Source organism: Ranitomeya variabilis, chromosome 3 (assembly GCF_051348905.1).
Source record: "Ranitomeya variabilis isolate aRanVar5 chromosome 3, aRanVar5.hap1, whole genome shotgun sequence".
In the NCBI taxonomy this organism is placed as follows: Eukaryota; Metazoa; Chordata; class Amphibia; order Anura; family Dendrobatidae; genus Ranitomeya; species Ranitomeya variabilis.
In genome coordinates, this window is record NC_135234.1 from 695,616,848 (window position 1) to 695,630,860 (window position 14,013).

The window sequence follows — 14,013 nt, forward strand, 5'->3', positions numbered from 1 at the left end:
CACCAACCATCCACTACTCCATCCGTCTGGACTATCCAGGGTTGCTCGACACTCATCAGTAAACAAGACTGTTTGAAAATTAGTCTTCATGTATGTCTGGGCCCACTGCAACCGTTTCTGCTTGTGAACACTGTTTAGGAGTGGCCGAATAGTAGGTTTATGCACCACAGCAAGCCTTTGAAGGATCCAACACCTTGAGGTTCGAGGGACTCCAGACGCACCAGCAGCTTCAAATAACTGTTTGCTGCTTTGTAATGGTATTTTGGCAGCTGCTCTCTTAATCCAATGAATTTGTCTGGCAGAAACCTTCCTCATTATGCCTTTATCTGCATTAACTCTGTCTGTGCTCTGTTTCAGTCACAAATCTCATCAGAGTATGATGATCTCTCTTAAGTTTTCGTGAAATATCTAATTTTTTCATACCTTGTCCAAGGCATTGCACTATTTAACACTTTTCAGCAGCAGAGAGATCCTTTTTATTTCTCATATTGCTTGAAACCTGTGATTAATAATGTGGAACATCATTTTTAAGCAGTTTTCCTTTAATTAGAATCACCTGGAAAACTAATTATCACATGTGTTTAAGATTGATTTCAGTGATTCATTGAGCCCTGAGACACAATACCACCCACGAGTTTATTTGAAAAACAAAACAATTAAACCTTTGTGACACTTAAATCCAATTTGCATAATAATTTGGAACACAGTGTAAATCCCCCACCCTATGGGCCGATGTAAGTGCCACTAACAAAGCTGTCTTTAATATCAGTACTTTATCTGATGTTGTATTTAACGGCTCAAAGGGGCTTTCTGTCAAAGCTGTTAACACTAAATTTAGATCCCATGGTGGAGGAGTAGGGGATGGAACAGAGTCAGCTCTACTACAGGCTCGGATAAACCTCACCACCCACCTATTGCTTGCCAGGTCACAGTTCAATAAGGCTGCTAAGGCTGAAATGTGTACTTTGAGGGTACTAACAGCTAACCTCAAATCTAAGCCCTTTTGCAGGAACTCCAGTATTGCCACTATCGGGACCTCCCCTTCCCGTATTGGCCCTGAACTGGAAAAGAATTTCTTCCATATTCTCCCGTAGATCTTGGTCGTTACTGGTTTTCTGCTACTAAGCAAGGTGGATAGTAACCCAGCTGAGAACCCTTCTTTCTCTAACAACGACCGTTCAAATGCCAGGCTGTCAAATGTAGCCCGGAATTCTGCGGGTGGTTGAAGGGACCCTGTGTTAGAAGGTCCTGGTCTTCCGGGAGAACCCACGGGTCCGTCACTGACATCACTCTCAGCCAGTAAAACCATGGTCTTTTCGGCCAGAAGGGAGCTATCACAATTACCCTGGCCTTGTCCTCCCTGATCTTCTTCAGAACTGCTGGGATTAGACATATCGGTGGGAAGGCATACAGGCGTCCTGACGTCCATTCTATGCTAAAGGCGTCTACTGCCAACGGCCTGTCTGCTGGGTTCAGGGAGCAGAACTTTCGAACTTTTTTGTTGGCTTTTGAGGCAAAGAGGTCTACACTGGGTCTTCCCCACATGTGCACTATCCATTGAAAAATGGACTTTTTAGGGACCATTCCCCTTGCCTCAAGTGGTTCCTGCTTAAAAAGTCTGCCTTTATATTGTCCACACCTCGAATATGCAGGGCCGATAATGAAAGGAAATGCCTATCGGCTAGAGTTATGAGTCTTCTGGTTATGTGCATTAGTGACCGAGAACGGGTGCCCCCCTGGTGGTTCACGTATGCGACCGCTGTTCGGTTGTCCGATAGGACTCTCACATGATGCCCTGCCAAGTGTGGAAGTAACCTCTTTAGCGCTTTTTCGATCGCTAGGAGTTCCCACTCGTTTGAGGATAGATTTTTCTCCTCTTGAGCCCAGGGGTCTTGGACCTATAGTGTGTCTGAGTGAGCTCCCCATCCCCATGGACTGGCGTCCGTTGTGATTACCTTGGAGGCTGTGTATGTCCAGGGAACTCCTCATTTGTTTGATCTTTTCCTCTTTTTCCTCTGGGAGGCGACACTCCTGCGCCACGGAGTCTACTGTTATCCCTAGGAAATTCTGGACCATTGCTGGCTCTAGTTTGGATTTTTTGAGGTTCAGTTGCCATCCTAGTGTCTGTAGAGGGTCCATCACTATTCTGACCTGCTCCTGACAGTGAGAAAAGTTTTTCCCCACTATCAGGAAGTTGTCTAAGTAGGGTATTATCAGAGTGTCTTTTTCTCTGAGATGTGCTGTGACCTCTGCAATCAGTTTTGTAAACACTCGTGGGGCTGTTGCTATCCCAAAGGGCAGAGCCCTGTACTGAAAGTGACGCAACTGGGACCCCATCTGAACTGCCACTCTGAGAAACTGACGATCTTGTTGTCTGATTGGGACGTGATAATAAGCGTCCTTGAGGTCTAGGATGGACATGTAACACTGAGGATATAGAAGTTTCACCGCTGATTTTATGGTTTCCATTTTGAAAGATGGAATTATTAGATATTTGTTGAGGCCTTTTAAATTTATTATTGTCCTCCAAGAATTGTCCGGTTTTTTTATGAGAAAAAGGGGGGAATAAAATCCTTCCATCCTTTCCTCTATTGGAACTTCATCCAAGACGTGCTTGTCTAGGAGTGATGTTACTTCTCCTTCCAGATTGTCTTGTTTCTCTTGGGAGGACTGTACCGGGGTCTGCATGTATCTTCTTGGGAGGCCAGTGGTGGAATTTTAGTTTAAGGCCTGATCCTATGATCTGTCGGATCCATACGCTGGAGGAGATCCTCTCCCAGGCTGGAAGGAAGTGAGAGAGCCTCCCTCCCACCTGAGAAGCACCGTCACTGGGAGGGTTTCTTGGTGTCCCTGGGGGACTTGCCAAAATAGAAGCCTTTTCCTCCCCTGGACCGCTTATCGAAGTTGCTCCTGCCTCGGTCTCTATACTGCTGCCTTCGGAATTTTTGGCCTCTCCGAAAGGAGCGCCGAAAGGGCTGAAATGGCTGTTTTGGAAAAAATTTTCTTTTTGTCACCGGCTTTCTCCAACACCTCGTCTAATGCCGGTCCAAACAGGAAGTTCCCCTCACAAGGCAAAGAGCAAAGCTTCATCTTTGCCTGTGTTTCTCCTGGCCAGCATTTAAGCCATACCGCCCGGCGTCCTGTGTTGGCTAAAGCTGCTGACTTTGCTGCCAGTCTAGCCGAGTCTGCTGATGCTTCAGCTAGAAACACTGCCGCTGCTCTCATGGTTGGTATTGCCTCTAGGAGAGTTTCTCTGGGAACTTTTTGTTCTACCTGTTCCTCCAGGTTGTCTATCCAGATTTTAAGGGATCTGGCTACACAAGTGGCCGCGATAGCTGGCCTTAGTGCTCCTGCCGAGGCTTCCCATGCTGTTTTCAGGGAACTGTCCACTTTTCTATCCAGAGGTTCTTTTAGAGAAAATAGGTCCTCGAATGGCAGGGAGGATTTTCTGGCAACTTTTGAAATTGCCACATCAACCTTCGGGGCTCTGTCCCAAGATGAGGACGCCTCCTCTTCAAAAGGATATCTCCTTTTTAGGGAGGTGGTTATCTGGGACCTTTTCTCCGGTTTTTGCCATTCACTTTTAATCAGTTCTTGTAGCTGTTCATTAATAGGGAATGACCTCCGTTTTCTCTTTTGCAGACATAAGTTCTTGGGCTGTCTTCTTTGCCTTCTCATCTACCAGCCCCATGGTAGAGCGAACAGCTTTAATAAGCTTATCCGTAGTCTCCGCTGGAAATGTGTCTTCCTCCTCTGAGCTACTATCTGAGCAGCGAGCTGTATCTGAGTCCCCCTCTGAGGCCATGTGCACACGTTCAGTATTTTTCGCGTTTTTTTCGCGTTTTTTCGCTATAAAAACGCGATAAAAACGCGAAAAAACCGCTAACATATGCCTCCTATTATTTACAGTGTATTCCGCATTTCTTGTGCAAATGTTGCATTTTTTTCCGCGAAAAAAAAGCAACATGTTCATTAAAAATGCGGATTGCGGGGATTCCGCACACCTAGGAGTGCATTGATCTGTATACTTTCCGCACGGGGCTGTGCACACCATGCGGGAAGTAAGCAGATTATGTGCGGTTGGTACCCAGGGTGGAGGAGAGGAGACTCTCCTCCACGGACTGGGCACCATATAATTGGTCAAAAATAAAGAATTAAAATAAAAAATAGTGATATACTCACCTTCGATGTCTTCCCGCCTCTCCGGTGCACGCTGCCGCTTCGGTTCCTATAGCTGGTGTGCGGTGAAGGACCTGCGATTACATCGCGGTCCTGTGATTGGTCGCGAGACCGGTCATGTGACCGCTCACGTGACCGTGACGTCATGGAAGGTCCTGCGCGCACACACCAGCTATAGGAACGGACGCCGCTGAGGAGATCAGCTGTCTGCAGGTGAGTATAACCATTTTTTTATTTTTTTTATTATTTTTAAACATTCTATCTTTTACTATAGATGCTGCATAAGCAGCATCTATAGTAAAAAGTTGGTCACACTTGTCAAACAGTATGTTTGACAAGTGTGACCAACTTGTCAGTCAGTTTTCCAAGCGATGCTACAGATCGCTTGGAAAACTTTAGCATTCTGCAAGCTAATTACGCTTGCAGAATGCTAAAAAAAACGCGAAAAAAAACGGAAAAAGAACGCAAAAAAAAATTGCGGATTTCTTGCAGAAAATTTCCGGTTTTCTTCAGGAAATTTCTGCAAGAAATCTGGACGTGTGCACATACCCTGACTCCGAGGAATCTCTTTGGGATGCTACTGAGGGGCTGGATCTGTCCCTAGATCTGGAATCTGTGTCGGCTGTCTGCAATGCTTTTACAGACCTACAGACCTCTGATTGGATCAGTGATCTTAGACTCTCTGTAAAGGAGGGTGTTTCCTCCGCTACCGTCTTGTTAATGCAATCCTGACACAGATTTTTATTCCAGGATGGTTTTAACGCTTTTTTGCATAAGGGACATTCCTTGTTTTTAGCCTTTGATTTATACTTCTTGGGGACCTCCTATACTCCACCCCCCCCAAATGTATGCAAGAAAAGAGGGGAGAGACGGAGATAAGAGAAGAGAAAAGAACAGACTTTAGCGTGCTGGACTTTCTCGAAGTTCACTCACCACTCGGACGCTTTCAAAGTACGGGTACCGGATCCGGAGGTTGGCTGGTTTTCTCCGTGTCTCCCAATGAGACTAGGGACACCTCCTTGGTATGGCGATCCGTCCGTACACTGTCCGAGAGGCTTCTGCTGCTGCCACGGCGGGTCTGGCTCTTTTCACTTGAGCGAGACCGCCTCTCCTGCATCTCTTGCTGTAGCATCAAATGTTCTGGCGAAAAGCTCTCCATCATACACACTACCACGTAACAAGAGTAGTCACCTTCAACCTGGCCTGGTTTAGTGACACAGGGCAGCATTTCTGGCTCGTTTAAATAGATTCACCCCCTTTTTTTTTTTTAATGGATCACCTGGTTGATCCTGCCATTACTGGTTGCTTCAGTAGTCAGGTGCATATGCGCAGCTGTCATGATTTGATTACCTGGCTGATCGTGCCTGCACCACTTCCGGTGCTCATAGATGCAAACACCTGGTTGATCCTGCATCTGCCGGCCGCTAGCGCAATGCCTGCACTGTATAATTATGTCAGAGCCCGCACCCGGCAACCACTTCCGGTGCGCGCTATTAGGTCCACCATACACCTGGTTGATCCTGCCATCGGGTCCTGAGCGAGGACCCGGTCCTTACTTCCAGTGCGCGCTCCTTAATCAACTATTCCACTTGGTTGATCCTCCTCCCAGTGCCAGCATCTGCGCATCCTCCTTGCGCGCAACCGGCCACTACTTCCGGTGCGCGCTCTAATTCTTGGTCCCCCGGCCCCTTTGCACCGCATCCAGGGTTCCGAGTGCTGCCGCGTCCCGGATGTTGTGCGCACACGCGTTCACACACTTCTCCTTCCCGGCTGCGCGATACACGTGCCGAGATCAGCGCTGGATCACAGTATGGACTGCACTTACCCCGCGCTTGTCCCATGGACCGCTCCCCTGCTGCGATCATGCTGCTTACAGGTACTCCATGCCAGGGAGGAAGGAGGGGAGGTGAGGGGGGGGACCATCTGCAGTGCTCAACAGGGATGGCATAATACCTCCGAGGAGCCTTACCTAGCCTGGGCACCAATGTGTCTCACAGGCTGCATGGCCACCATAGTCAACAGGGAGGGAGCACCCATTGTGACCTCCGAGGACAAAATTAGCAGGTGGATTTTTTTTTTTTTTTTTTGGCAACCGGGATGGTCACTAATCATGGCCTCCGAGGTTCCATCTTCACCCGGGCGTTTGCCTCACGGGCTGTGGCCATGCTTCGCTCAGGGGGGGCATGGAATACATGGCCCTCGAGGCGACTACCGGTACCTGGTGACGGGTGCCCAAATCCACCCGACCCAGGCCCAGGCATCCTCTTCTGTCTTCATCAGAAGTCTTCTGTCTTCATCAGAAGTCTTCTATCTTGAGGGTTCCCCGTCAAGGACAGTAAACCAACTGATGTGGAGAGCGGAGCCGCCCCTTTTATCTTGAAGGTTTCCTGTCCTTGATGGGCGGATCCCCTCTCTCGTGGTGCCGTCATGTATGATGGAAAAAATTATTTTGCTTCTTTTTATTATTAATGCATCCAGACAATATTAACGAATTAACGAATAAACGTTTTCGGTCCGGCAAAGGACCTTCATCAGACAATTCATTAGTGTGAACTGTATGTAGAAGCAATCTCCCCATAGAGAATACATGAATGACAGTAGCTTACTTCTCTCTCCCCATAGAGAATACATGAACGGCAGTAGCTTACTCCTCTCTCCCAAGAGAGAATACATGAACGACAGTAGCTTACTCCTCTCTCCCCACAGAGAATACATGAACGGCAGAAGCTTACTCCTCTCTCCCCATAGAGAATACATGAACGGCAGTAGCTTACTCCTCTCTCCCCATACAGCATACATGTACGGCAGTAGCTTACTCCTCTCTCCCTAGAGAGAAAACATGAATGACAGTAGCTTACTCCTCCCTCCCCATAGAGAATACATGAACGGCAGTAGCTTACTCCTCTCTCCCCACAGAGAATACATGAACGGCAGTAGCTTACTCCTCCCTCCCCATAGAGAATACATGAATGACAGTAGCTTACTTCTCTCTCCCCATAGAGAATACATGAACGGCAGTAGCTTACTCCTCTCTCCCAAGAGAGAATACATGAACGACAGTAGCTTACTCCTCTCTCCCCACAGAGAATACATGAACGGCAGAAGCTTACTCCTCTCTCCCCATAGAGAATACATGAACGGCAGTAGCTTACTCCTCTCTCCCCATACAGCATACATGTACGGCAGTAGCTTACTCCTCTCTCCCTAGAGAGAAAACATGAATGACAGTAGCTTACTCCTCCCTCCCCATAGAGAATACATGAACGGCAGTAGCTTACTCCTCTCTCCCCACAGAGAATACATGAACGGCAGTAGCTTACTCCTCCCTCCCCATAGAGAATACATGAACGGCAGTAGCTTACTCCTCCCTCCCCATAGAGAATACATGAACGGCAGTAGCTTACTCCTCTCTCCCCAGAGAGAATACATGAACGACAGTAGCTTACTCCTCCCTCCCCATAGAGAATACATGAACGGCAGTAGCTTACTCCTCTCTCCTCAGAGAGAATACATGAACGACAGTAGCTTACTCCTCTCTCCCCAGAGAGAATACATGAATGACAGTAGCTGACTTCTCTCTCCCCATAGAGAATACATGAACGGCAGTAGCTTACTCCTCTCTCCCCAGAGAGAATACATGAATGACAGTAGCTTACTTCTCTCTCCCCATAGAGAATACAGAATACATGAAGGGCAGTAGCTTACTCCTCTCTCCCCAGAGAGAATACATGAATGACAGTAGCTTACTCCTCTCTCCCCAGAGAGAATACATGAACGACAGTAGCTTACTCCTCTCCCCACAGAGAATACATGAACGGCAGTAGCTTACTCCTCCCTCCCCATAGAGAATACATGAACAGCAGTAGCTTACTCCTCTCTCCCCATAGAGAATACATGAACGGCAGTAGCTTACTCCTCTCTCCCCAGAGAGAATACATGAACGGCAGTAGCTTACTCCTCTCTCCCCATAGAGAATACATGAACGTTCCTTTGCTAATGATTGCTCACCTGCTGTATGCCATTGTTGGGTATACTTACTTTTGATGGCACTTTATCAGGGGACACCTAAGGGCCCATTTAGAGGAGTTGAATGAACTCTTATCGGCTGTATACAATCTTACGTGTGGTCGTTTAATGATGTCTTTAGACAGGTCGTCCAGAATACTATGAGCACAGAGTGATTGTTCTGTGACTATAAAATGTATCACGTTATCGGCAACACAGCACCAGGTTACACAGGATAATGTGCTGCTGAGAACGATGATTTTAAAGCCAGCATGAAAGATCCAAGCACCTGATGATTTGTTCATTCGTTGGGTGATTGCCGGCCTGTTTATACAAAGGGTATTCTAATGAGAGCTTGTTCCTGAATATTAGTTCATTTAAGGGGACCTTAACACAAGACACTTCTATTATGCTACATGTGCATTCATTACATCTCATGATGGTGTGCACTCTACAGTTTATACATATGGCTTCATTGTCATCACTTACAATATTATTATTTGCCTTTTTGGTATTTCTTCCTCCGTATGGTTACCTACGATGGGGCAGGTGTGGAGCTGTTATTAGGCCTCCACTATTGTCACCCACGCTTTTATTCCTTCACTCTCTCCATTTTGCAATAATTCTACATTTTAGGGTATAAGTTGATTTCATTTTGGCTTAATAAAGGATATTGTTATTTTTGTTACGTGTTGTGGATAATTTTTTTCCTTTGTGTTTGGAAGTATATCCATATTCGTCATTGTCATTTTCACTTTCACCTTATAACTTATAGAATAATTACGTATTTATTAAGTGAACTGTCACTTACTTTACGGTGGCACTTAGGAAGAAATTCAGCTGTGGCATCTGCAGATTGTCAGGGCCCGCCAAATACCGATCGAACTGAACCTATAGACAAGAAATACTGTAAGTGGAAAGTTACTGATTGCTTACATTGCAGCAGTAGTGCAGCACGTTTCGGCAAAATGTAGAAAACTTTTTCTTAAAGGGAACCTGCTTGCACAGAATGACTGTTCAAACCAAGCACAGAGCAGCCAGTCGGTTTCAGTGGACCTGCTTGTTTTCCACCTATCTCCGTGCTTCCCTGGCTCTATAAAGCCAGAGCTATCAAACAAAGAACACGAGTGCCGATAAAAGGAATACAACTAGGTGTGAAGGTGAACGGTTGGCACAGAGTGACTGTGCTTGGTTTGAACAGTCATTCTGTGCTGACAAGCTACCTGTAAAGCATAGCTACACTTTCACAAAAAGGACTACATTGCAGGACTCTGGACTCGAGTGGCAGATTTTATAAAAAAGCACCACAAGGAATAAGTCAGCTATGGAATCAAGAAGGCAGTACAAAGCTGGGGACAGATTCCTTAGAAGACAATGTGAAGAACCCCAAGCTAAACTAATTCTGGGAAGAGGTGTGTGACTCCAGGAATTCAAAGAAATGAGATAAAGCTCCTGCGACCCCTCTACGTGCTCCAGGCAGAACTCCTTCCTAGAATTAGATATAGACGTAGAATGAAGCCACACATTGTGACATAGTTCACAGTCCCAGCTTTCTTCTCGCCTCCCTGTGCTTGCCCCTCCATAGGAGGAGGGTGACATAATTATAGAGACAGCAGACGAGAGGCTGGCGGTTACCACTACAGAAGTGACATATGGCGCTGGCACCAGCTCCTGCGTCTAGCCGGTATGTATATCCTTCTATGTCAGGGAGAGACGGTCACAGTCCAGCCATGTCTGCCTAGCCAGAGACAAACTTAGAAACAGAGCCCAAAAAGTCACAGTGTCACATCTGTACACCCCTCCCACCTTTTATTACTGAGGGGCAGGAGTGAAGCCGGGCATTAATAATAGCTGGCAGGCATCTTGCCAGTAGGTGGCTGCTCGTACAATGCCGCCATTTATATCCTGGTATACTTATCATTATGCTGTGGCTACAAAATAGAACATGTCCCCTGCTAAATATAACAGGCCCCCAAATAGTCACACAAAGTTGAATTCAAGTTCATACAAGTTACAACCTCGCAAACTGAATAACACAAAGCCTACAAGGAATACCAAGCAGGTCCCCATGTAAAGTAACTATTCAAGTGCTACTCACAATTACAATATCATCACAATGTTAATTTATTTCAGTTCTCCAATACAAAAAGTGAAACTCATATTATATAGTCATTACAGAGTGATCTATTTCAAGTGTTTATTTCTTTTAATGTTGATGATTATGGCTTACAGCCAATGAAAACACAAAAGTCATTATCTCAGTAAATTAGAATAATTAACAAAAAAACTCCTGCAAAGGTTTTGTAAGAGTTTAAAAAGGTCCCTTATTCTGTTTCAGCAGGCTCCACAATCATGGGGAAGACTGCTGACTTGACAGATGTCCAGGAGGCAGTAACTGACACACTCCACAAGAAGGGTAAGCCACAAAAGGTCTTTGCTAAAGAACCTGGCTGTTCACAGAGTGCTGTATCCAATCATATTAATGGAAAGTTGAGTGGAAGGAAAAAGTGTGGTAGAAAAAGGTGCACAAGCAACCGGGATAACCGCAGCCTTGAAAGGATTGATAGGAAAAAACCATTCAAATATGTGGGGGACATTTACAAGGAGTGGACTACTGCTGGAGTCATTGCTTCAAGAGCCACCACACACAGACGTATCCAGGACATGGGCTACAAGTGTCACATTCCTTGTGTCAAGCCACTCATGACCAATAGACAATGCCAGATGCATCTTACCTGGGCCAAGGAGAAAAAGAACTGGACTGTTGCTCAGTGGTCCAAGGTGTTGTTTTCAGATGAAAATAAATTTTGCATTTCATTTGGAAATCAAGGTCCCAGAGTCTGAGGAAGAGTGGAGAGGCCACAATCCAAGCTGCCTGAGGTCTAGTGTGAAGTTTCCACAATCAGTTATGGTTTGGGGAGCCATATCATCTGCTGGTGTAGGTCCACTGTGTTTTATCAAGACCAAAATCAGCGCAGCCATCTACCAGGAAAGTTTAGAGAACTTCATGCTTCCCACTGCCAACAAGCTTTTTAGAGATGGAAATTCCATTCTCCAGCAGGACTTGGCACCTGTCCACACTGCCAAAAGTACCAATACCTGGTTTACAAACAACAGTATCACGGTGCTTGATTGGCCAGAAAACACGCCGGACCTTAACCCCATAGAGAATCTATGGGGTATTGTCAAGAGGAAGATGAGAGACACCAGACCCAACAATGCAGACGAGCTGAAGGCTGCTATCAAAGCAACCTGGGATTCCATAACACCTCAGCAGTGCCACAGACTGATCGCCTCCATGCCATGCCGCATTGATGCAGTAATTGATGCAAAAGGAGCCCCGACCAAGTATTGAGTGCATTTATTGAACATACATGTCAGTAGGCCAACATTTAGGATTTTAAAAATAATTTTTCAAGCTGGTGTTATAAAGTATTCTAATTTACTGAGATAATGACTTTTGGGTTTTCATTGGCTGTAAGCCATAATCATCAACATTAACAGAAACACACACTTGAAATAGATCACTCTGTTTGTAATGACTCTATATATATAATATATCAGTTTAACTTTTTGTATTGAAGAACTGAAATAAACTAACTTTTTGATGATGTTCTAATTTAGTGAGAAGCACAATACACATACAAGTGTTTGGTGTTATTAAATGGTAACTAAACTTTTACCTACTTTTTGATATGTTAAATACAATTGATCAGTGGGGGATGGGGTCCTGAGAGCCCATGATCTCTCCAACCAAAGGGCAGCAGTGCTTATATAGAATCAGCCACCAAGTATTTGCTGCCCCATCGTTGAGACCCCGATAGCAGCGCTGGGTCCTATACTGGGCTGCAGTTGTGTTAAACCACCGTTTCATCTACTGCAGCTCTGCTAGTCCTCTCAATGACGAGCTCCTGATCTTCTTGAGCTCTGGCTATTTGGAGAACAAGCAAAGCTTCAGAAGATAAAACAGTGATCATCAAGTCTGCAGCAAGGAGCCCAGTAAGCGACACAATGATGTAATCAGGGTATTCTATTCCTATTTTATTTTGCCCCCACCTTGGGTAGAATAAATCCGATTTCAATTAACATGCTCAAAAGTGGGCAGAGTGATGTGGGGCTAAACTGAACATCTGTATACCGCTCTGCACGCACTACAGAATTAGCTGAGCACTTGAGAGATCGGTGGAGGTTACAGAACTAGAACCAATCGGTAAGTAATGGGGACTACAACTTACTGAAAAGTTTAGGTGCACTCTACCAGCACTGACAGGTCATTTCTTGCTATAATCATCATGTTCATAAGCCAAGTGACTAGTCATTATTGGGGGACGTTGTGGCGGTCACAGCTATGGGCACAATGCATCACTGATCAGGGTGCGAGAAGGTGGTGCATGCCACAAGGATTTGCTGTTTGGTGCGCTTTGCCACCTTTCACATTGCACAATTTCCAAGGGCTGCAGTAAATCTTAAAGGGATTGTCGAGTCATAATAAATTGATGCCCTATTTAAAGGAAAGGTCATTAATATCCGATTGGTTGGGGGCCGATATCCCCACTGATCAGATCTTAAAAGCTCCAGCTGGATGTAAATAGATAGAACGAAACTGCACAGTGCAGCAACAATCAATGTGTAGTTGCCGCTGCGGAGTACTGCAGAACAGCTCTTATTTTTAGAAATGTAGCTGCTGTCGTACCTGCTCTGCAGCATCAGGGAGACGCCACAGTACACTTATTATTGCTGTGTTTTACATCTCTGTTCCATCTATTTACATTCAGCTGCAGGCTGACTAGTTTCAACTAATCTGTGGGGTGCCGGATGTTGGTCTCCAGAGATCTAATACTGATGTCCTGTCATCAATATATTATGACTGGACAACCCCTTTAAAACTGTTCTGAAGCTATTGGAGAAATATATAATCTGATATAAGGCCCTGGGACCAAAGACTATTTTGCATCACAGGTCTAGATATGCAAATAGCCTCTTCAGAGAAGTCAAGCCAGACACTACATTTGCAGACTCATGTTACTGCGTGTTTGCCCTTCATCAGTACAGAGCAAGAGATCTGATTTGACTGCCTTACAGGCCTCCAACAGGTGGTCTTAGGGGTAACATTTCTCTTTGTGGAGAATACCACTTTCAAATCACACATCCTGCTTTGCACTGATGAGGGGAAATGATGTGTCTTCAAATGGTGTGTCTGGTTTGGCTTCTTATCCCAAGTGTAAGTTTTAGGACTACTAACCCCCACCCCACCAATAGGTGGCGCTAGAGTTCAAATCGACTTCCGCTCTAGAGAGGCTATTTAAAAATGTAAAATCCCAGAGAAGCATTGCATGGCCTTTAAGTCTCCTTACAGTGACAGTCCGCTCCACAACGAGAAACGTTACCATCAGACAGCTCACATTTACATTATGAATATATATTTGGGTAACAAAACATTAACCGTGTAGTGCTTTACCATTGCGGCCTTCAGTGAGACTGCATCCATACTGGGCAGGTTTGATAGTGGTCCCTGTAAGAGAATGATATGTAGTAAAAGAGGTTAATACAACCAGGTCATCGATGGAAATCCTTTAGGTCTAATTTCAATCACGTACATACTGTATAAGTCAATGGAAGAAAGGGTCAGTCATCATTAAGGTGTCACCTCACTTTTCAGAACATCTGGCAGTCTAGTTTGGCACAGCTACGTAGTATATAACACAGCCACGTAGTATATAGGACAGCCAAGTAGTATATAGCAGCCACGTAGTATATAGCACAGGCACGTAGTATATAGCACAGGTACGTAGTATATAGCACAGCCCACGTAGTATATTGCACAGCCAC

General features: G+C 45.4%; 1 protein-coding gene across 1 annotated transcript in view; it reads right to left on the reverse strand.

Moving 5' to 3' along the window:
* Window positions 1-14,013, reverse strand: part of COG6 (component of oligomeric golgi complex 6) — a 129,014-nt gene that overhangs the window by 12,349 nt on the left and 102,652 nt on the right. The window contains exons 17-18 of the mRNA XM_077298167.1: window positions 13,643-13,696; window positions 8,996-9,075 (exon numbers count right to left, since the gene is read on the reverse strand). Of these exons, the coding sequence (XP_077154282.1) occupies window positions 8,996-9,075; window positions 13,643-13,696 (134 nt within the window). The remainder of the gene's footprint in view (window positions 1-8,995; window positions 9,076-13,642; window positions 13,697-14,013) is intronic.